This window comes from Lepisma saccharinum, chromosome 7, assembly GCF_977018435.1.
Source record: "Lepisma saccharinum chromosome 7, izLepSacc3.1, whole genome shotgun sequence".
In the NCBI taxonomy this organism is placed as follows: Eukaryota; Metazoa; Arthropoda; class Insecta; order Zygentoma; family Lepismatidae; genus Lepisma; species Lepisma saccharinum.
The window spans coordinates 59,624,198-59,648,919 of record NC_139235.1 but is presented as its reverse complement, the minus strand read 5'-3'; the positions used below and the strand labels follow the sequence as shown (position 1 = coordinate 59,648,919).

The following is a 24,722-nucleotide window of genomic DNA, read 5'->3' as shown; positions in this document are numbered from 1 at the left end:
AAGTCCACTTTACGCACAGTAAGGCTTATCAGTAATCGGGACTGGACCTAAGGTTTAAAGTGGATCCGAACCACTATGTGCCTCCACTAGGTATCGAACCCTGCACCCCTTGATTACAAGGCGACGACGCTACCACTCCGCCATCGGGGAGGCGGATCCAGCTGCAGTAAATAAATTACTAATGAAATATACTTCGATTCTAACCTTGCCCCTCTTCCCCTTATCGTACATATTGTAGCATGGTGCCAAGGTGAAAACTTCTTTTTTGGACATATATTTCATAAAATTATGTAACTTAAACATTATGTTATTTTAGGGAAAAATCCCCCTACACTATTTCAACACCTGCCCAATCATTTTAAAGCACCGCATTGAAGGTAACGCTATTGTCTTTCTGTATCCATGTTCAAGCCTGGCTTGATGCTTAAATCAGAAAAATGCCTGATAGGTTAAAATTACGTTGTCCTTGTACATGAGTGAGCTTCTGTTAATAGTACTATAGTACGAATATTCAAACTAAAGTTTTCGGCATTACTCACGCTTGTAATGATAACATATAGTATGTGCAATTTGAAATAGCGAATTTTGTGTGTGTATTGGATCGTTATTCCATGCCCATGGACGAATTTTTCTCGCATTTTCATATTGCATTTACATATTTAAAAAATCTACTAATAACCTGTTTCCAGCGGAATTGAAAATTGTTAAAGTTTGCACGATAATACTGTATACATTTAATTACTATATATGCCATACTTACTTTGTTCATCTTGTTGAAACATTTTGGCTTCAACTTCTTTCTGACTGTGAAATTTGCTATTCAGCCTCAGTTTTAAATTTTCATTCATCACAGATATATTTGCAATAAAGACTCTACGGAAACGGTTACCACGTCGTCATTGTTGTGCTGGCATTTTTAAATGAGGCAACAATGGAATTGTCAAGCAGGGTGGAGAAAAACTCCCCAACTCGAAAGCTAAGCATAGAGGAAAATGTCAAGTATATCATAATCAAATTCAAACATGTAATAAAAAGATACTAATTATTCCTTTCACGTAGTAGCTGGCCAGCTATTAATTAATATAACACAAAAACAAATATCTGATCTTTACACACCGCAGTGGAATTATTCGGAGAGAGTAGAAAGGAATCTAAGAAGCCTGGGATAACGAATGAGATACTAAACTTCAAGAAAGAAAGAAGAAACTACAAAAACCAAAGAACAAAGCAAGCTGAGATAAAAACAACTGACATGTGATTAATAGTGAATAACGGAAACAGAAGTAAAAGTGGAAAGAAGATAAATATAAAGAAATTGAAGAGAAAGTGATACAGTGTAAAGTTGACGCTACGTACAAAATGCTGAGGAACAATTTAATGGGACGAAGAGCAAGGAAAATGATATGTTAGAGAAGAATAGGAAAGGTCAGCTGCAGGTAGAAAAGCGAAGATAAAGCAGCCAGATGGAAAATGCTTGGTGGAATTATATGGAAATGATGCACCGCTAAAGGCACTGGGAAATGAAAATAGTGCAGACCAAAAGCAGGCAAGAAACACTTTATTGAGAACAGAATTCGAAAAAGCTTTGACACTGTTACGTCAGAAATGGACGATATTTCAGCAGGATAAAAGAAAGTATAAAGGAACCATAAGAAATGTTTCACAGGGTGTCTATAAATATTTTAACTAGTAAAGGAGACAATGAGAAACATGGATGGATAGATAAACTCAAAAAAGTTTATTTCTTTATTTCTAGGTAACGAACATCTTCATGGACGACGTGCACAGTTCCATAATTGAAGAATATGGAAAATCCGCAAATAGAGAGGTCAAACTGTGTTCTGGTTTATTGGAACGCAATCGGTGTTCGCAAACTCAGACAAACTCACTGCAAAATCATTGTTCGTGACACTTTTAATGATCGTATTCTATGAACATGGATCGGACGAGGTGGTCCAATTCCTTGGCCTCCATGGTCACCCGACCTTCGGATTTGTTTATCTGTAGATGTTTATAGGACGCGAGTGAGATGCACTGATGAACTAAAGACCAGAATATGAAACTTTAAAGGCACCGGGGATGTTGCCATGCTGAACCGAAGCTGGTTGAAATTGACTTTGACCTTGATAATTTGTGTGCGACGAACTGAGCACATGTGCAAGTGTACTAACGCAGGACATAGAACTTCTTGTGTTTATCTATGCATCCATTCTATATTTGGCTGTATCTTTATTCTTTTATATTTTAAATACGAATCAGGGAACAGATAAAACTTACAGGCACCTTGTCTCTCGGTATTACATACCAGACATGAAACGCTATGTGTATGACCAAGTGAAAAAGTGTGTGCCATGCCAAATAGCTAAGCGTCATCCTGGCACTAGGCAAAACACATTGCAGCACTCCGAACCGGAAGAAGTTCCGTTCAAGAAGATTCATTTAGATGTTTGCGGCCACCTTGCGTCAAATACTAAGGTCACAAGTATTTTTTTATCTGTAGTGGATAGTTGTAAAAGGTACGTCGTGGCGACCACCATTCCGAATCTCGATGCCAAATCAATTGCTGACGCACTTTTTCATTGTGTTTTCCTCAGGTTTGGTCTCCCAGCTGCGATCGTTCTTGAAATCTTCGTCAAATACCTCAAACCTAATGCATGAGCTAGCTCAGTTAACTGGCATACAGCTAAAATATGTAAATACTGCGGCTCATTACACAAACGACTTAGTGGAAGCATCCTTCAATTACCTTAAGAATATCATTAAGCTCTACGTTCTCACAACAAAAGGTAAATGGCAAGATTATTTGCAATCTGCCGTACAAGCTCACAACATAAGCTTCCACGATTCTGCACGCCAAAGTGCATTTTATTTGTTACACGGGTTCGAACCACGTCTGCTGATAGACGCAGTCATTCACACTTTTCATCATCTGGACAAACACAAATATCCATGCCTTACCCGGGACTCGAACCCGGAACGCCTGGCGTTGTAGCGCGATGTTATAACCACTCCGCCATAGAGGTCGACAACTCGGCCACATACAGGCACGTATCCAAGGGGGGGGCTTAGGGGGCTCGAGCACCCCCCGAAAGTTTTCGGTTTACACTAGATAAAATGAGGTTTTTGATTTCTTGTGGTGTGAAATAAAATAATGTGAGGATAATTTAAGGAGAGAAATAATTATCGAGGCAGGACGGGGAATGTTTTATAACGCTGTTATAGTTAATAGCGCGTATCCAAGGTGGGAATCAGGGGCTCAAGCCCCCCCCCCAGGAAACGTTTCAGTTTACACTAGATAAAATTAGGCTATTGGCTTCTTGAATAATGTGACGATAATTTAAGGAGATAAATAATTATCGAGGCAAGACGGAGAATGTTCTATAATCCTATTATTGTTAATAGCACGTATCCAATGTGCGGATTAAGGAGCTCGAGCCCCCTTCAGGATTTTTTTCCGTTTACGTTAGATAAATTAGGTTAAATGTACTTGAATATTATGATGATAATTTGAGAGTAATAATTATAGAGGTAAGACGGATAATTTTCTATAACCTTGTTATTGTTAATAGCATGTATCCAAGGTGGGGCTCAGGGGCTCGAGCCCGCTTCAGGAAATTTCTCAGTTGACACTACATAAAATTGTTTTTGTCTTCTTGAATAATGTGACGATAATTTAAGGAGATACATAATTATAAAGACAAGACCGTGAATGTTCTATAACCTTGTTATTGTCAATAGCATGTATCCAAGGTGGTGATCAGGGGGCTTGACCCCCTCCCCCCACACACACACAAACAGGAAATTTTCAGTTTACACTACATAAAATTATGTCTTTCTCTTCTTGAATAATGTGACGTTAATTTAAAGAGATACATAAGTATAAAGACAAGACGGAGATTGTTCTATAACCCTTTTGTTGATAATATTGCACAGAAACTTTCTTTGCGCTTTCGGTGTTGTCGCAGCAAACGTTTTTGGAAGCTGCACAACAAAGGTAGCGCCACAAGTAGGACGATTTGTTGTATTTTTATATCTCTGGAAAGCGCGAGAGGGAACGTTCTTGAATAAGAGAAGGAGTTGAACTACTGGCAATATTAACGAATCGTTTTATCTGCGGAACGTTCTAGAATATAATAAAGATATAAATATGCGGCTTCAATTTACCGGTTGATCTGTACAACAAAATCGGTTAATAAGACTTCAGAGTATGACAATTCATACAGTCGATTAGTAATCAGTCAGTGCCCATTGGTTGGTTTATAAGTTCTAGTGACTCGAATACGAAAAGGACTAAATACCGTAAAGTAACAATGTCTACTAGTTCGGATCCAAAGCTGAAGACATTGACGACAGCGGAAGTTCCGGAGCCTCAGTGTAGTGCTAGTTCAGGTCAAGGGCCAAAGAGATCGAAGGTGAATATTTCAGCGCTTTATTAAAAAGAAATAAGCTTCACAGATCAACTGAAAATCAAAGTTTTGAGTGATGGTTTAGTTGTGCCCGAACAAAATTTCATGTATGCAGTCCGAGAATTTCAAGGCATAAAAAAAAAAACTTTTGTTTAAGCCTACTGGGTTCACACTCACACAAATAATAAACTACCATCAAGGAACATCCGAAAATTTTATGAATGTCGAGAAGAGAAAGCAAGATGTTGCATATGTAGTTATTTTAGCGGAAATTGCAGGTTCTACCAGGACCCGAATCAGGGCTCTGGCATACCATGCTATTGCTCAACCAACTGAACCACAGGGCCACACTTGACTTCGACTGATTTTGCGCTAAAATGTATACATAGTACATGTTCTGTGTATGTCAAATCGTAAGATGTTACCGGTTTAATTAACAAGCGCAGAAAATATAGGAGATAGAAGAAAACTGAGGGTTATTTCCACCGGTTGAGGAGACATTTTTCTTCTGTAGTCAACACGAGCTGCCGCTTCGAGGTGATGATGACAGTGGACTACTAAGGGAGATTTCACACCGTGTCGCCTGAGGATTTCACAAGTCGAACGTTCGTTTGTGCGGCCTTTTGTGTAGCTACGATGTGAAACGTTGTTGTTGATGTTGATTGGCTCGTTTCATACGACATGTCTCGCGTGTTCCTTCGGTCTGAAATCTTCCTAAGTCTTGATAATGAAAGTCACAAGGATGGAAAATTAGGACTTTATTAAGGTTAGGTCCGAAGGCAGGCGACAGCACCCTAAAAGATAATATCCAACGCTGCATGAAGAATGCATCTTACTTATGTCTTCAATACATACGAAATGATAAAAACTTCTGGTGAGTTGATTTTAAAAAATGCATCCGAGATAAAGAGTGGCGTACCCAGGATTATCGGATGGGAGAAGGGTTACGAATACTACGTATTTTTGGTAGTCAGTCCTCATTTTGCCATCTTTTCCTGTTTTTGACATTCCTTTTTTAAGGAATACTGGATCAAATGGGGTTATGATACCACCAATCCTCCCTTGGGCACGTCACTAGTAATAAATGAGTAATCATTTCATCATATTGGGAGACGAAACATTAGATGTGTTGGGAACGGAAGGGTATTCACTGTGCAATAATTGTTTCACGATCCAACTGTATTCGAGAAGACTTCCTTTGTTTCGTGCTGATATACGTGTATGACAAGACGGCAAGCTGTGAAACAATTTTGAACACTTGCGATTGCTTAGGCCTGAATATGAACAATTTGGTGGGTTTCGGCATTTATAAGAGCTGCAAACATGGGAGGACAAGACACATTAGTGGTGTTCAGGCTCGAATCAGAGAGAAATATTCGAGAACTGTCTGCATCCAGTTCGCAGCCCACAGCTTGAATCTCGCGTTGTCGAGTGAATTGTCCACTCATGTGTAACAGCTTCGCAAAAACACTCAAGACACCATAGATGTTTTGATGCCTGATGAGAAGAAATGGACAAACACACATACTCTGGTTCCGGCACACAATGTTAATGCATGGGAACAGGGAAGTCGAGTGGTAAAAAACGTTCCAATTTCACGTCCTGATTAAAATGGCAGCCTTAAACAGTGGCATAGATTTAGGGAATAGTTGCTCCCCATTTTTTTGCCTCGTAATCCTAGGCCTTATCTACCAAGAGAAAGTAAACTTTCCTTGCACCCCCCCAGGCCGTTTTGAAACACAATGGCCACCACTAGCCTTACACATACAATTGTGAGGTTCTATCTATACCCCTTAAAAAGATGATGCTCAGCTTCCCGGCTGGCCACATAGTCTGGCAGGTAGTGTAGGCTATGTCAGATAAAATTCAACATTCATCAGGAAGCAACTTGTATACAAAATAAAATCCCTCTGGCAAAACTGGAAGAATTCTATTATATCGAGGCATTGAAATGCGGCCCTCATTCAGTTCGAATCTCCTAGATGCTTTCAATTTTCCAGACACACTATAAATCCACCTTGAATATCCTACTCTCAACTTTTGTTAACCTTAGTTCTTTATTTTGTGTTTGCCCCCGCAACCCCTATAATTGGATTCCATTTATGATTGGGGCCAATGCTCCCTGCTTCCCTATGGTTCCGCCTCTGCTGCCGGAAAATTCTTGAAAATTACTTGTTGTTTAAGCGATCGTAGCTGCTACCTATCAATTCATAGCAAGTTCTTCCAGCGGTCCTGCTACCTAGCTTTGCTCCAATAGTGAGAGTTACTGGAGACACTCTTTGAAGACGCTTTGACAATAACAAGAGAACAGCAGTGTGCGTGATATTAATGGCGGCTTGATTTAATTAAAATGGATATTGGGCGTATGACTTTATTTACATGTTAATGTTGATATTTTGGTAATTTAAAACTTATAGAGTTCATGAGGACTGCTATAAAACAACATGGACAAGGTCCAAAACAGTGCAGGATTCAGGCCATCAACATTTTACAATGATTTGTGTCGTCTCTGTTCTTCGGAAGATGGTATTATAATCATAAACATATTCGATGAAGAAGGAAGAAAACGTCAATTGCCAACACTTATTAATTCATGCTTACCTCTTTTAGTAAGTACTGTTTAGAAAAGTTTCATTTTTGCCATGTAGTTGTTCAAGATGATAGAAATAAAACATTAGGGCGAATGCTTCCAATGCACGGACTAGAAAATTATTTCAGAAAAATCACCGGACAACATTGTGTGATTTTTCGTTAGCACAATAATATCTTATTGACAAGCGAATTTTGTAACATTTTCACAAACTGCATTTCAGTCTTTGGGATTGTACGTACAATAGTGGCAGGGATTGTATGTACAATAGTGGCACATAATACAATTAGTAACATATTGGGCTCAAGTTCCTTTTGTTTTATTGCGATTTCATCATGCTACGAATGCAATTTTTACATGGTTCGATTTCGATGTACGTCTGTTAGCACATACTGCGGAGTTTTAACGATTACTTAACGTTTTGTTCAATATATGCTTTCGTGGTTAGGTTAGGCAGGCTAGGTTTGGTTCCCTTAGCATTAAAATAAAGTGCTTAAATGCATTCGTTAAATATGCGATATCGCCTGAACTGTTTTCTTCAAATTTGCAGGGGAAAATACTTACTGAAATCAGTTTCTGTAACATTGTCGAAGTTCTTCGAGGGATTTTCTTTCGTGGAAACTGAAAACTTCACCATAGAATGCTGCAGAACAAGAAATAATCACTTTTTATGTAAGGAACTTGCATTTCCGGTAAAGCAACAACATTATGCGGTAAGAATTGACAATATAGAGAAAGTCTGTGATTTTGTTAATTTTTGGTATACTAACTAATTTTGGCCTCCTAATCACGAATCTGTTGTAAAAAACCGGGGGTCACGTCTGGAAATTGTACATTTTGATGAAACATTGTTCGTTAGCCCCAAAAACCATCCACGGGTAGCCCCACAAACCATTGACGTTAGCCCCAAAAACCATCCACGGGTAGCCTCATGAACCATTCACACGAGGTTAGGTTAGGCCTGTTAGGTTAGGTCCCATTAGCACTCATTTCACACCTAAATTCATCGAAAAAATAGGGTTCGTACTAAAATTGAACATCATAAATCGGTAAATGTCTGTTATATCGCAGACACATTTCTATCTGATATTTTAATTTTCAAATGGTTCGTACTTACCAATTGTGTATTGCGGAACATAGTTGAAGGTGCAATTATGCTTTTTACACGAAAATAACTTCGATTTTTCACATTATGAGTAGTTCTTTTGGATCCCTTCTTCCGTTGCGGAACATACAATATGGTGCGCACAGCTGTGGATCATCGTGCGTCGTGCTTGTGTTTTGTCGATTTGGAATGGGTATGCAGTGTTTCAACCTTCTTAACCAAAAAATACCTAATTTCGTGTTCATTATGTCTTCACGAACCATTGACGGATAGCCCCAAAAACCATTCACGATAGCCACAAAAACCATTCACGATATCCCCAAAAACCATTCACGATATCCCCAAAAACCATTCACGATAGCCCCAAAAACCATTCACAATAGCCCCACGGATCATTTCCGGCAAGGTTAGGTTAAGTAAGCATAGTTAAAAAAAAATCTCGTAAAAAAAAAAAGGCACGTTTGGAAACACTAGCGAGACTGCGTGACTTTCCACGCTCGCGTCATCTGCAGGTACATAATGGGAACAATGGCATAATGTTGTCACTTTGCACAAAATGCAAGTTTATAATATCCAAAGTGCTTATTTCTTGTGCAGCATTCTACAGTGAGAAAATACCTCCACGAACTTTCAAAATGCTACAGAAACTCATTTCCTTAAGTAGTTGCTTCTGTAAAAATGAAGAAATGTGTCTCCGATATAACAGACATTTACCCATAAATCATTTTCTTGTAAAACAACGGCATGGTTGGAAACAATGATAGGAGATTACATTTTCGTTTGTAAAACTACGCATACACACCTATATAAAAAAAATTCAATCGGCTTTTTTTTTTTTCAAATTTCCAGACGTGACCCCCAGTTTTTTACAACAGATTCGTGATTAGAAGGCCACAATTAGTTAGTATACCGAAAATTAACAAAATTGGAGACTTTCTCTATATTGTCAATTCGCTCTCCAAAAAATATTCACGATAGCCCCACGAACCATTGACGGATAGCCCCAAAAGCCATTCACGATAGCCCCACGAACCACTGACAGATAGCCCCACGAACCATTGACAGATAGCCCCACGAACCATTTCCGGTTAGGTTAGGTTAGGTAAGCATAGTTAAAAAAAAAAATTCTCTTAAAAAAAAAAGGGCATGTTTGGAAACACTGGTGAGACCGTGTGACTTTCGACGCTCGTGCCATCTGCAGGTACATAATGTAAACAACGGCAATTTTTTGGGCTATCGTGAATGTTTTTTTTGGGGCAATCCGTCAATGGTTTGTGATGACGTAATGAACACAAAAGTAGGTATTTTTCGGTGAAGAAGGTTGAAACACTGCATACCCACTCCAAATCGACAAAACACAAGCACGCCACGTGATGATCCATGACGAGTGCATGCCATATTGTCTGTTACCCAATCGGTACAAGGAAGACAAATAATGACTTGTAATATGAAAAGTTGCCACTATTTTATGGAGAAAGGCATAACTTCACCTTAAAGAATCTTCCGCAATGCAGAATAGGTAAGTATCAATGTTAAAATTAACGAAATAAACGAGTGAGAGGTGTTCGGGCGATATCGCATAATTACCATGCATTCTACTAAGGTTCCGATTTACTTCTACATTCATTCCCACGCTTCTACGATATTTACTGTCGCTTGTCGACAGTGAATATCTTGTCCATGGTAAGGACAAGGTAATTTTCAAGTTGTTTTTTTCAACATAAATAACTTTTGTTCGAGTCCAAACAGTGCTTATTACTTGGCACAAGTTCCTTTTGTTTTATTGTGATTTCATCATGTTACAAATGCAATTTTTACATGGTTCGATTTCGATTTACGTCTGTTAACACATACTGCTGAGTTTGAGCGATTACTTAAGATTTTGTTCAATATTTGTTTTCATGGTTAGGTTAGGCAGGTCAAGTTTGGTTCTCTTAGCATTAAAATACAGTTTCTAAATACATTCTACTAAGGTTCCGATTTACTTCAACATTCATTCCCACTAGTCTGCGATACTTATTGTCGCTTGTCAACAGAGAGTACATTGACCATCGAAAGCGCACATGCTTGTGTAAGATATTTTGGTAACAGTTCGTTATATCGGAGACACATTTAAATCGGATATTTTGTGTTTTGCATGGTTTGTACTTATCAATTGTGTATTGCGGAACATAGTTCAAGGTGCCATTATTTATTTTATTAATGCCTTGTTTTAAATGGCGGAGTTAAGGCCGTACAAAGCCTTTTCTTCCACTCAACCATACATTTAAAATTATACATTATTATATTATACACAAAGTACACTAAGTCATTTCACATAGGTCCACACACACACATTATACTCATACACACAAGTCTTAAAGCCCTGAATATAACACACAAAATACAAAATATATAATACACAAAAAACTAAATATGGAATGAAAGAATGCAAAATTTAAAATTGTATTTAAGTAACTGCAAGGTATTTTAAGAATTCGTTCACTTGCACATGCTTTTTAGTCTGCTTGACAGGGGAAGATCTAACGACTACTCTGAAGAGAGTGGCGAACACGTCTGCTAAAGGAACCGACGGAGCTTACTGCTCTAGTGCTTTCTGGCAGCTGATTCCATAGTCTTACAGCCGATACGGAGAAAGAGTTGGAGAAGAAGTTTGATCTGTGGACGGGGATAGAGAGAACTGAGGAGCTGCATGATCTGGTGTCGCGATCGTGAAATTCGTGAAGAAATTGGAAGCGAGAGAGGAGATAGGAAGGTGACTTAAGGTTGAGAACTTTGTAAAGTAAAATCAGAGTGTGCAGCGTTCATCTTTCTTGCATACGTAGCCACCCCAATTTGAGAAAATAAGGTGATAGGTGGTCCCAATATTTTAAATTAAAAATGTATCGTACACAGGCATTTTGAACACTCTGCAGACGTCTAGCTGACTCACCTGTTAAGCCGGAATACGCTACGTCACAATAATCTAAATGGCATAAAACTAGGGACTGACATAGTTGGGCCTTGATAGAGGTGGGGAGGAACTTGCCCATGCGTCTTATAGAATACAGAGATGCGAAAGCTTTTCTACACGCCGAACTTGTGTGATGTGACCATGATAAATTTCCGTCTAATACAATTCCCAGATCTTGAACAGTTTGGTTAAATGGAATGTGAGTCGAATCTACAAGAATGGAAGGCAGAATGTTAAGATCTACGTAACGTTTCAGTTTATCGGAAGCAATCAAAATTGCTTGTGTTTTATTAGGGTTAATATACATGCCATTGTCTAGCGACCAGTTAACAATCCTCTCTATATCTTCATTAACCTTGGAAATACCATCGTTTAACATTACTGGGGGTGCAGAATAGTACAACTGGAGGTCATCGGCATACAGGTGATAACGGCATTGTTTCAAGATATTTGGTAGGTCATTAATGTATAAAGAAAATAATAAAGGGCCGAGTACACTTCCTTGCGGAACGCCACAAGTAATCTCAGATAGCACCGAGCACTTGCCATCATAAACCACCCTTTGTTTACGTCCAGTTAAGTAGGATTTGACCCATTCGGTTGCAGAGGTGGTGAAATTAAAAAATGATTTTAGCTTGGAAATGAGAATATCATGGTCGAGTGACTGGAAAGCTTTTGTGTAGTCCAATAAAACTAAAACTGTCGCCTGTCTGCAGTCCATAGCTTGTCTGACGTCGTCGGTTATGTGAGTCATGGAGGTGCTAGTGCTGTGATTAGGTCTAAATCCCGACTGAAACGGAGCCAGAACTTCATTTGTATGTCGGCTGATTTGGTCGTGAGCAATGTATTCTAATGCTTTCGATAGCGCGGGAAGAATACTGATAGGTCGGAAATTGTCAATGGAAGTGGCGGGGTCAGTCTTGGCGAGAGGAAGAACGTGTGCTATTTTCCACTTATCTGGAAAAATACCAGAGCGCAGAGAAAGATTAAAAATGTCAGTGATGTATGGCAATACATGAGGTAAAATCAGCTTTATTAGTCGCAATGGGAGGATGTCGGCTACTTCAGAACCAGATTTGATCCGACTGATTGCGGTTGCAACTTGGAACTCATAGACTGGGTTAAAATTGAACTCTATCATTTCTGTTTTGTGGTTTGCTATAGCTCTAATAGTAACATTTTTAGCATCGTTATTCATTGAATTAGAGAGAGAGAAATGTGTATTTAATTCATCAAGGGACGAAACACGAGTAGGATCTACGTTACGTTTCTCTCCTAGCCCTAGATTTCTTAAGTTATTCCACAACATTCGGGGGTTGCCTTGCATATTTAATAATTCGTAAGAAAGCCTTCTCTTTGCGTTGCGCACGGCCTGATTACATCGATTTCTCAACACGCGGTAGTTATTAAAACTGTTTAAAGTATTTGGAGATTTGAGGCGCTTGTCAGATTTAAACCTGCGGTGAGCCGAATCGCGCTCCGCCATAAGTGCGAGAATGTTGTCGGTCATCCAGGGGGAAGCAGGCTGCGTGACGCGTTTTTTCTTGAGTGGAGCATGTTTGTCGAAAAGGTGTAAGATTAGACTATTTAATTCGTTAAGCTTATCGTTAATATTAGTGAAGCTGTTTATTGAATTCCATGGGGTTCTTGTAGCATCTTTGTTTAGTGAAGCGGGGTTAATTTTCTTTAAATCGCGGTATTCAATTATGTTTGGCTTGGATTTCGGAACATTGAGCGAGTAAGCAACGTAAATAAGATCGTGGAACGAGAGACCGCAGGCGCTCGTTTGTCCATGTTTGGTGATTCGAGAGCAGTCTCCTGTTAAGATGACATCTAGCCAAGAATGCGATGTAGCCGTGTGGAAGGTAGGATCGAGCTTCAAAATATTTAGATTGTAAGAAGAGATAGCAGCGCGGAATTTATTTACTTCGGGTTTGTCAGTTTCTAAATGAAATAACATATTGGTTACGTGCGTGTTACTCACTATCTATAAACAAAAATACGTTAGAGCATTCAAATTGGTCTACTTACGCAAGTGAGTATGTATTACGTAAGAATACATACTCACTTGCGTAAGTAGACCAATTTGAATGCTCTAACGTATTTTTGTTTCTAAATGAAAGTTCAGATCGCCCAGTAATAATACATGCGAGTACATGGGAATGAGTTTAGCCAGTTCCTCCTCACAATTTACAAAGCACGTTCCAGGTGGACGGTACACAACAGCTAGCAGTAGCTTCTGTTTGTTGATGGTAAGTTCCAGGAAAAGATATTCTGTCATTCGTGCGTAGTTACCATCAGATTTAGCCACAACCACCGCAGTAATATCTTCCCTTATCAGTGCCATCACCCCGCCACCTCGTTTCCCTAACCTGTCGTTTCGGAAGACGTTGTAGCCTCGCAAGGAGACCATGCTGGAGGGTGTGAGAGGATTAAGCCATGTCTCCGATACAAGAATGCAGTGGAGATTCAGGGGGGAGAAAATAGCTTTGAAGCTATCGAGGTGCGCTTCGATGCTCTGTGCATTAACGTGTGACACCAACAGTAAGTTCGGACAAGTCTTCAGCTCATTTCCGAGAATTTCGGCTGTGCTGACCGCGGGGGGCGGAATGCCAGGGCAATTAGCAGAGCGACGACCCTCTTCAGAATTTCGTCCACTGTCACCGAGATGCGTTGTTGCCAGATTAGCCATTTTTAGAATTGAGGTTTAACGAACAGAAACAAGATGGGAGAAGAAACATTAGCATACCAAAATTAAATTTAGAATTATTACTTACCCTGTCAAGCAGAATAGCATGGAGGAAAGCATCAGGGAATGACACACACACACTCACATTAAAAAACGATAACATAAACAAGAACCCGGACAAAAAACTCACACTAAACACACATGATTTGAACACATCACACACACAATTATTCATACACAGCGTATCATAACGACAAAAGTCACATATGCTCTTCATTACACTTCATACTCAGTTCGCGTTGCACCCCATCTGAAGGGAGAACGTCAAGATCCTCGGGGGAAGATATAAGGTAGCGACAACCTCCGTGAGATATGAAAATGCACCCGTCTTGGCTCCAGGCATTGCGTGTCCCTACGCGATCCTTTGCCACCCGCAAAACCCTCTGTCTGTAGGGAGTTAGCGACTCTGTAATTAATAGGGAGGAGTTCTTTAGCATCTTCTTTGATTTCCACACCTCGTTCCTGGAGCGGTATCTTACAAATTTCACTATGATGGGGCGTTTTCCCGATCTCAAAACTTCCGCAGACGATCTTTTCGGAGGGCCAAGCCTGTGGCACCGGTCAACGTGCTCGAGCTTGATGTGCTGCAACTGAAGCTTATTTTGTAAAGTCTGGAGCACGATGCTGTCCACGTCTTCGTTGGTGGTTTCGGGGACCCCATGCAGCAAAATGCAGTTCCTCCTAGAGTACTGCGCTAGGTCATCTGTTTCAATGGTGTTCGTGCGTATCTGCTTGTTCATGCTCTCTAGGTCGCGCCGCAGCTCTGTCATGGAGTCGCTCGTCAATCTCTTAAATTGCACAAACTCCTCTCTGAGGTTCAGGAGTGACTTGCGGAGGTCAGCATCTTCTTGCACCGATCCATGGTTGTCTAGCAACTCATCAAGCCGTTGCTGGAATGCTTCCATAGTTTTGCCTATTTCTTCCACTTTGGTCGAAACAACTGATAGTGTAGGCTTGGACATGATAACAACCCCGAAGATCAACACGGTGAAGCTATTGACCTGGCGGAAGATGTGGCAACGTACAGCGGTGGAGAATAGAATGCCAGGCTAGCTGAGGGGTGAAAGCGCGGAGCTCTATTCAAGCACGTCCATCCACTACAACTCACTCACTACGACTTTTATGCTTTTTACATGAAAACAAAGACAATTTTTCACATACAGAGTGATTCTTTTTATTCCTTTCTTCGCTTCTGGAACACACAATATGGCGGGCACATCTTGACTCACGTTGTGGGTATGCAGTGTTTTCAACCTTCTTCACCGAAAAATACCTACTATCATGTTCGTCACCAGTGGAAATTATACATTATGCACGGGTAGCTGAAGATAGCATGGGTAGCTGATGGATAGCCCCACGAACCATTCACAGATAGCCCCATGAACCATTCACAGATAGCTCCACGAACCATTATGCATGTTACCTGACGGATAGCCCCACGAACCATTTCCATGAGGTTAGGTTAGGTTTGGTTGGGTTAGGCAAGCATAGTAAAAAAAAATGGGAGTTTGAAACACTGACAGCGGGTTACGTCATCGAACGTGCGGAGCATGCAGTTCACGTACGGGAAGCATGGCAATTGTGTTCATCGGTGGGATATTTATCTTGAAAAATATATGATTTGCCGGTCAAATAGATTCCATGATGAAGAAAATACCTCCACGAACATTGGGAAGCTTGGAGAAACTCATTTCCGTAAGTGGTTTCTTCTTTAAAAATGAAGAAATGTGTCTCCGATATAACAAACTGTTACCGATATTTTCTAAGTTTTTGTTTTAACATAAATAACTTTCTTTCAAATTCAAACAGTACTCATTACTTTAAGGAAGGTTCAAATTTCGTGTGACAATGATTTCCAAAATTCTATGATAATTAGTTTGTCTGCTAGGAGTATTTGAAAAAATCATAAAACAATCGGAACTGTTACCAAAATTAATTAGCAGGTGTTACGTGTGTGACATTTCACATATAAAGTGTAATGTTCTAGACATGCAATTTGATTAAAATATTAAAAATGAATTGATTTCATAGAATTATGATTACCAGTTTGATATAGGCAAAACACATTTCACTAGTCCATTTCGTCATTTTTTACATTCGTACTTACCCATTATGCATTGTTAAACATTATTTAAGGTGGGATTTTGCTTTTTTCACTGAAATAATTGTAATTTTTCACATTACGAGTATTTATTGTTCGTTGCTTTTTCACTTCCGTTACACTCAATATGGCGGGCAAATTTTGACTAGCAATGTCTATCATCTGTGGGTATGCAGCGTTTCAAACCATCTTAACCGAAAAATTCCTACTTTCGTGTTACAGATTTTGTATTTTTTTTTCCAGGTTCCAAAACCCCACAAACCATGCACGTATAGCCCCACACACCATTCGATTAGCCCCACAAACCATTCATAAATACACAAACCATTCATAAATAGCCCCACAAACCATTCACGGCAAGGTTAGGTTAGGTTCTGTTAGGTTAGGCAAACAAAGTTAAAATTGTCATGTTCTGGGAAAACGATGACATCGTTGGAAACACTGACTGGGAGTTACGTCATTGAACGCACGGAACATTTGGTTCACTTAGTCGAAGGTAATGGAGGCAAGAGCTTTTGTGCATCGCCCCATGTTTTACCGGCCGAATAAATTGAACAAGGGGAGAAAACACTTCCACGACCTTTCAAAAGTCTACAGAAACTCAGTTCCGTAAGTATTTTCTCCTGTAAAATTGAAGAAATGTGTTTTGCCTATATCAAACTGTTACCGAATTATGAAATAGGCTAATTTTTAATATCTGCTAACAAATTTAAAAAACTTGATTGTAATAACATAGCAGAAATGCATGAAAATTATTAACGAAAATGTGTTTTGTGTGTGACGATTTAAAACTGTAGCACGACTTGACTTCATTTGTTTGTGAAGCATACAGGCTACAGATGCTAATAATTTTTCTTGGTGAAATATGCAAATTATATGCATTCAGAAACATTTCAACCTTAATGCAATTAAAAATAATCCAGATGGAGTAGAACCACTTTTTGTAGAGTTCCGTAGGACAGGTAAAAGCTTCATTAAGCATTATTTGCTGGAGAAATATGAATTGAAAAGTAGCTTGTACCTGAGCATCTGCACTTTACAGCATGGTCTTCTTCATGTGAGGCTTGAAGAAGGTATCATGCTTCAGACGAGATACTACATGATCAGATGTTGGAACCATTTAGGGATGTTATTATTATGCATGTTATTATTATGCTAAAGACTAAAACTACTAAACTCCATTATGCAACAGCCCTCAAAGGGCCAGGGCCTGCCAAAGTTGCTGCTCCATTGGGTGACATGTGGTCAGCGCAACAAATCCCATTGCTGCAGTTTTCTGACTTTCGTGACCGGAGCTTTGTACTTCTTCTTTTCATGTAGCTCCCCAATTGTCCTCATGATGCTGGGTGAATTCTGAAATTTTTTAATCAAAATGGGAATATACCGGTAATTATGCAAGAGCCCTTATTATTATTATTATTATTATTATTAAAAAAAGATGTTTTATTAATCTTTGCTAAGAATTCTAAATCTGAACTTCCTGTGGCATAATACCTCTTCACACCACAAGCACGTGAAGTAGATGGCAGCAGCAGTCCAAATCAGGAGTGTATATTCTAGGTTAACTAGGCTATCTGCAATGCCCAGAAGAATGCAGAAGTAAAACAAATTTGAAAATGTGCTCATCAATAAGAGAATGATTGTTCATATTGTCTACTTATTTACTATACGATGCACGTTTTTAGAAGCGATATCGGGCGGAGCTACTGAGAGCGTGTCCTTGGCGACCAGCCAGTGGCAGGAGTGCAACGTTGTACAGTTAGGAGACTACGGCGCACAAGTTAAACGCCGTGTTCTGTATTTTTTCTTGCGTGCAAGAAGTTTGCATAAAACTCACCACTTTAAGGTTAATCATAAGATGGGAGACGACATTTTGAACATGACCGTCCAAGTACCATGAATTTCCGTCGCCTACAGCCGGAGTTATCGCTTCTCGAAGAAACACGGGAACAACACACACACACACAATGACCCTTTCATTTTCCATCCGTGTTCAGTCTCTTTTTTTTTTAGTTGCTACCGTGTTGACCCCGCTGAGTTGTGTCTTGGTAAAGCTATGGGTGTCAAATTCGGCTGAATATACACAATAACCCTTCATTGTTGTGGGAGTTCACAAACATTGCGAGTCAGTTAAGTCAGTTTGAGTTCAGCGTTTTCATAACAAGGGCGGTGTAAGATAATTATACCTGTACGCCACAAAGAACAGTTGTGAGAGTATTCAATACAGCCCTTATTGATTGATTGATTCGATTTATTTTACTTCGCTTTTCTGCCACTTTTGGCTAATCGTGAAGATGAGGATGGGTGGTGATTTGATGAAATTGATGAAGGGAAACTTACAAACACCTATATCTGGGCAGGGATTCGAACCCGAAAACCCTGGCATTGTAGCACGCTGTGTAATACAGCCATTATGTTCGATAGTTGTGCAATAGTTTGTGTTCCGTGAGTGTTATTAAATAATGTCGCGCCGGCTCCTATGGTGCAGTAGTTAGCATATAGCGATACGACGCGAGGGGTCCCGGGTTCGAATCCCGGCCTGGACATGGATGTTTATGAATGTCCATTCATCAATTTCATTATATCATCACTCATTCCCATCTTCGCAATTAGCCAAAAGTGACAGAAAAGCAAAGTAAAACAAATCAAATCAAATTAATAATGTTGCTCTCGAAACGTAGTACCAGTAGTACAGGCACCGAGGGTAAAATATTAAATTCACAAGACAGAAATCTTACTTTTAAAGTATATTCTTACTTCAATGAATTGGCGTCGGAAAAAGTGTGTGATGAAACAGTGTTTTCTCAGAGTTGAGAACTTACGGCTAAAGTGTGTGGTGTATTTGTTTTTACTGTGTTGCGTAATATAAAACAGGGTAAAGTATCTACCACAGAAATCGGTGATCCCCTATTCAAATCTCCTGGAAAACATGCCAGAAAACAGAAACGAGCAATGATGATGATGACCTTGCAGTTCCTCTACAATAAATACCTTGAATCTTCTTTCAGGTCCGAGTTTCTCTTACGAGGGTCACTATTTATATTTTGAGCCTTGGCAACACTGATTGAAGTTAGGCGCAATTTGACGTTTTCACGGAATCGTCTGGCATTATTGTCCATAACGTACTTCAAATGTTTTGTCAATAGCTTCATTTGTGTTGTTTATGTTGCCTTGGATATTGCGCGACAACAATAAAATGGAATTAATTCGTGAACATTTTCGTGCGGTGATTTTTTACGATTTTCGATGTGGATTATCAAGACAAGAGTGCATCGATCAACTTACTTCCACATTTAGCGATGAAGCCCCATCCTTTGCCACTGTGAAACGCTGGTATAACGAATTTAATCGTGGCTGCCATTCGCTCACCGACGAGATTCGCGAAGGTCGTCCAAAATCAGTTGTTGTTCAAGAAAACATTGATGCTGTGCAAAACCTAATACTGCAAGATCGTCATGTGACATACTGTGAGATTGAGGCAACCATAGGCATTAGTTCCACCAGCATATTTAAAATATTACATGATCATTTTGCTGTGAGAAAGGTACAAGGTGTACAACTTTGCTTCCGCCGTTTTCCGACAGGTGGCAACAACAGGAAGTAGCGGTCGAAAGAAGCAGATCACAGACGTCACGCAGTTAGCTTGGACCTCTGTCAAGATAACCCCATTCAAACATTAGTCGAGTGGTGTGTGCATCGTGAAGTTGTTCGCAATTGAAAATGTCAGTGTACGAGCCAAATTCTCGCCATTTGCGGGAGGTTCTAGTTTTTTGTTTCAATATGAAGAAAACTGCGGCTGAGGCTCATCGAATGCTCTCCACTACATATGGTGAGGACGCTATAAGTGAGAGAACCTGTCGTGAGTGGTTTGAACGCTTCAAGAACGGTGACTTTAACGTCGAAGACCGGCATAGTGGTGGAAGACAGAAAGTTTTCGAAGATGCAGAATTGGAGACATTGCTGAGTGAAGATTCGCGTCAAACTCAAGAAGAATTGTCACGATCATTGGGAGTGACACAGCAAGCCATTTCAAAACGTCTGAAAGCCATGGGTATGATTCAGCATGACAACGCACGGCCCCACGTTGCCAAAGTGGTGAAAACGTACTTGGAAACATTAAGATGGGACGTCCTACACCACCTGCCTTATTCTCCAGACATCGCTCCCTCTGATTATCACCTGTTTAGATCAATGGCTCATGAACTGGCTGACCAACACTTCCGATCTTATGAAGAAGTCAAAAAGTGGATCGATTCGTGGATCGCCTCCAAAGATGAACAATTTTTTAGACGCGGCATTCGTACGCTGCCCGAAAGATGGGAGAAAGTAGTGGCCAGCGATGGACAATACTTTGAATAATGCCTGGGTAAGCAATGTTTTACATTCCAGCGTCATATTTTTGGGGAAAAACGGCGGAAGCAAAGTTGTACACCTTGTATGTTCTCGTTGGATCCCACACAATTTGACAAAAACTCAAAAAGACACTCGTGTCAATTGGTGCAAACAAATGCTCAATAAATACAATCGTGGTGCTTCAAAAGATGTATATAAGATTGTAACAGGTGACGAATCATGGATATATGTATATGAGCCGGAACGTAAACAGCAGTCGACTGTATGGGTGTTTCAAGATGAACCCAATCCAACAAAAGTTGTTCGCGCTCGAAGCACATCGAAACAAATGGTCCGGAAAACTGGTCATGTGGCAACTGTGCCTTTAGAGGAACATAGAACGGTCAACTCTGAATGGTACACAACAATTTGTTTGCCAGAGGTCTTCGGTCAAATACGGAAAACAAACAAACGCCGTCGGATCATTCTTCATCAAGACAATGCCAGCTGTCACACATCTCGTCTAACAACCGACTTTATGAATAGTCAAAAAATCGAATTGATGGGTCATCTGCCGGACAGTCCTGATTTGGCACCCAATGATTTCTTCTTGTTCCCGAATGTCAAGAATAAATTGCGTGGACAACGATTTTCGTCGGCGGATGATGCCGTTGATGCGTTCTAAAACCATATTATGGAGGTGTCTCTAGAAGATTGGAAAAACTGCTTTGACAAATGGTTCGAACGAATGCAAAAGTGTATTGACCATAAAGGAGAATACTTCGAAAAACAATAAAGCACTTTTCAATGCCAAATTCCTGTTTTTTTCATTGTTAGGCTCAAAATATAAATAGTGACCCTCGTATATGCTGCAGTGATATGATATAATCCTGTGTAGAATTCTTCACTATATATTTCATTGTACTCAAGTATCACGTGCATGCATTATATATAAAAAGTTGAATATTGGACACAACAAATTCTCTGTATTCCCCTTCCGCTAGCAGTTGGTTTGACAAGAGCGCTGGCAGCGTATTGGCTGAACTCATGTTCCTTCTAAAAGCGTACGTCGTATAATTCCATCAAACATATATTTTGTTCTTTCATTTTATTGACATTTTCATCTTTATGAACATGGGTCAACAGAAATATTATTGTTGTTGTTATTATTATTTTCTGATTCCTATTTTCAACTTCAATTTTTAATTCTAAAACATGAACAAGACATGTCTCTCCAGACATTTGTCACTTTCTTTTCTATTCAAACATTACAGTATGGTGAGATAGCCCAAATCTTTAGCTCAGGATACACCACTGGGCTATATCCAATTGAGTGGTAAACAAATGGTTGCTAGCAATCAAGATACAAGCATATGGAAGGTAAAAAATCGTTCTCCAGACAACCCACAGAAAGTAATCACTATGTTAATAGGTGTAAAAAGAAATCCAACATGTAAAATATACTTGTATACCATGATTGATTCGGAATTAATCAAGCAGAACTTGGGCCCAACATCCTTCCTTTCATAAACAGATGTCATTCATGCATTATTGCACATGGTTATAAACAGAGTGGCCCCAAGTTACGATTCATTCATTCCGAAATAATAATGGTGGACACATTTTTTACATTGTTCAATTTCTATTTATGATTGTTAACGCATACTTTAGAGACATAGCGATTGCTCACTGTGTGCTTTCTGAAGAATGATGTGTCCATTCTATTTACTTCTATGTACATATTTGCTAACAGTCATTCATTTACATTTGCAAAAGGCCAACAGCATGGCCCTAAGAATGTGTGGACTCAGGATTGGAGGATCATCATACTGAAGAAAAATTGCAAGATCTCCGCCATCACGCTGGAGACTGGTAAACCCCAGAGCCACCCCATGAAGGGACATTGCTGCACAAATTCCCTCCTGAAATCACCCATACTGGGAATTGAACGTGGATCTCCCATGTGACAGTCAGATACTGGGCTACTGTGGCTACACAAACAGTATTACCTGACCCTAAAAGTTGTTCAAATGGCTGTGAGTTACAAGTGTATTAAATTCCATGATTAATTTTTTGAGACCCAATATGTGTCCAACATGTCTCTCTTTAAGAATCATTAAATACTGTCTATTTCCAGTAATATTAGCTCCTGTGTGAATGGAATGCTTGCTGTGCTTCACTAAGGTCCTTGGAAGACAATAAATTTGACCATCCTGTATGATATAAATGTGCAATCCTGTGTAAAAAGAATGTAAAGTTCCCCATGAACTTTGCACCAAGCCATGAGGCATATATAGCAGTGGTTCTCAACCATTTTCAGTCCAGGACCCATTTTAAAGGATATTATACTTGATGGGACCCATGAACATGAATGCCGGCAGAATTACTTGCATGGGTGCACATCCAGTTTATAATCTTGTTTTTCTAATATCGAGTATTTTAAAGTACCCTCTTTTACTCTTCCTTAAGCAAATTACACATACTTCATTATACAAAAGTAAATATGGAAACTGCTGCAATGCATTTGTTCATAGGTGGTTAGCTTTATATTCGAAGCTGTCTTGATTGATTGAGTTGGTGTTTTAACCCTTTAACGCCCACCATCCTCATATGAGGACACTTACGTCAAAAATTTTTTGACGAGTTTCTATCCAATTTTTCCATAAATTACTACCCTTTAATGTAAATTGCACTCTCAGTATAATGTACATATTTATTTTTCCTTGGTTTCGAAATATTATTATATTTTATAAAACATTAAACAGAATGTGACAACCCATCAATTTGCAACCTATTACATAATATTTCTTTACTCTTGTCATGTAAATCCTGTTAATTAAAAAACAAACGGATTTAACAGAGAGTAGCCCAAAATTTGGCTTAACTACGTTTTCTAAACGGTGCAAAATATTTCTATATGATGTTAAAAATAAGTATCCTCAAATGAGGATGCTGGGTAAAAAGGGTATAAAAATACACCAAAAAAATTCCTTCCATCCTCGCGTAGCATGATTTGTTTACTTCCATTGTTATCGTTCTTTTCTGTCTTTGTATTGTTTTGCGGCACTACAAAGACACTACTTCAATTGTCATAAAGAATTGAAGTGGAAATTACAATGACTTTGTGTAAAATACTGTTGCCAATACTTTAGTTTTGTTTCCTTGTGAAGTCCTATTGTGCCAACATGTGCAAGAAGGTTCATGCTCTAACTCTCGAGGAAATAGCAGATATATTAGAGGATCCAGGTTTCAAAAAACTGTTTGTGATGAATATTGTGATAATATTGATGTAGTTTTGTGTCCACCTGATGTAGACAGTTTGACTGATGAGGAAGAAGGCCCAGATGAATGCTTCACTAAAGTTGAAGTAAATGATGTTCCAGGATTATTAGAAATTCAATATGTGTGATTGACTTTGAGGGATGAATATGCAGATGAGATTAGTAATGTCGCAGGAAATTCACAATCAACATCGCAGAATGAAAAAGAAACTCAAATCTTCGGCTGTTGCTACGTCGAGTTGCAATAAGCCAGCCCAGGGTAAATCTAAGAACAGGAAACTTTGTGAAGAAAGCAGTAGCTGAAGGAAAATGCATACAAGTTACACAAAGCTGGCACCTGGTTGTAATGAAGTAAACATATCTACACAGAAAATGAGAAACCGTGTTTTGCCATTGACACCAAATGAACTCTTTCAAAAGCAAATGGAGGAAACAGTAAGATATGCAGCATCGCAGTAAAGTTGCAAAATGTTCAATTGAGTACTAATGATGTGAGAGTGTTCATTGGCATATTGTTATTTGCAGGATATCACGAGATTCCGTCAGAACGATTTTACTCGTCAGAGGAAGAAGATTTAGGTGTTGACGTGAAAGAGGCTATGTCAAGAAACACTTTCCTGCCTGAAGCAAACAAAAGTGACCCAGGATTCAAAGTGTGACCATTGATTAATATGATGAATTCTGTATTTCAGCAATATGGTGTGTTTGAAGAATGTTTGTCTATAGACGAGATGATTGTAAAGTACTTTGGTCGTAACAGACTGAAACATTTTATTAGGGGAAAGCCAATATGGTTCGGGTACAAATTTTGGGCTCTCTGTGGAACAAGTGGTTATTGTTCCAATTTTAATATCTACTATGGTAAGGAAGTGACAAATACTGGAAGAGATGACATTGCCATTGGGTCAAGAGTGGTTTTACAAATGCTGGATTGTGTCTCATCTGCAGACAGCCACATTATTTATTTTGACAACTTCTTTACAAGCATTGATTTACTTCTGCATCTGAGAAATCTAGGGTACCGAGCAACAGGAACAGTTAGGGATAATAGATGTGGTGACTGTCCTCTAACACCCAGTAAAGAACTCTCTAAAGACACAAGAGGGACTTACGACTACTGATTCGATACGTGTGGTGAAATTTTATTTGTGCAATGGAACGACAACAAATGTGTGACCATAGCCACCAACTGTGACACAATTGAA

At 39.3% G+C, this 24,722-nt stretch overlaps 1 protein-coding gene across 1 annotated transcript in view; it reads left to right on the top strand.

The window, feature by feature from the left end:
- Positions 1–6,720: 6,720 nt before the first annotated feature.
- Positions 6,721–24,722, top strand: part of LOC145990236 (uncharacterized) — a 44,140-nt gene continuing 26,138 nt past the window's right edge. The window contains exon 1 of the mRNA XM_083125910.1: positions 6,721–7,015. Within this exon, the coding sequence (XP_082982036.1) occupies positions 6,851–7,015 (165 nt within the window). The 5' untranslated portion in view covers positions 6,721–6,850. The remainder of the gene's footprint in view (positions 7,016–24,722) is intronic.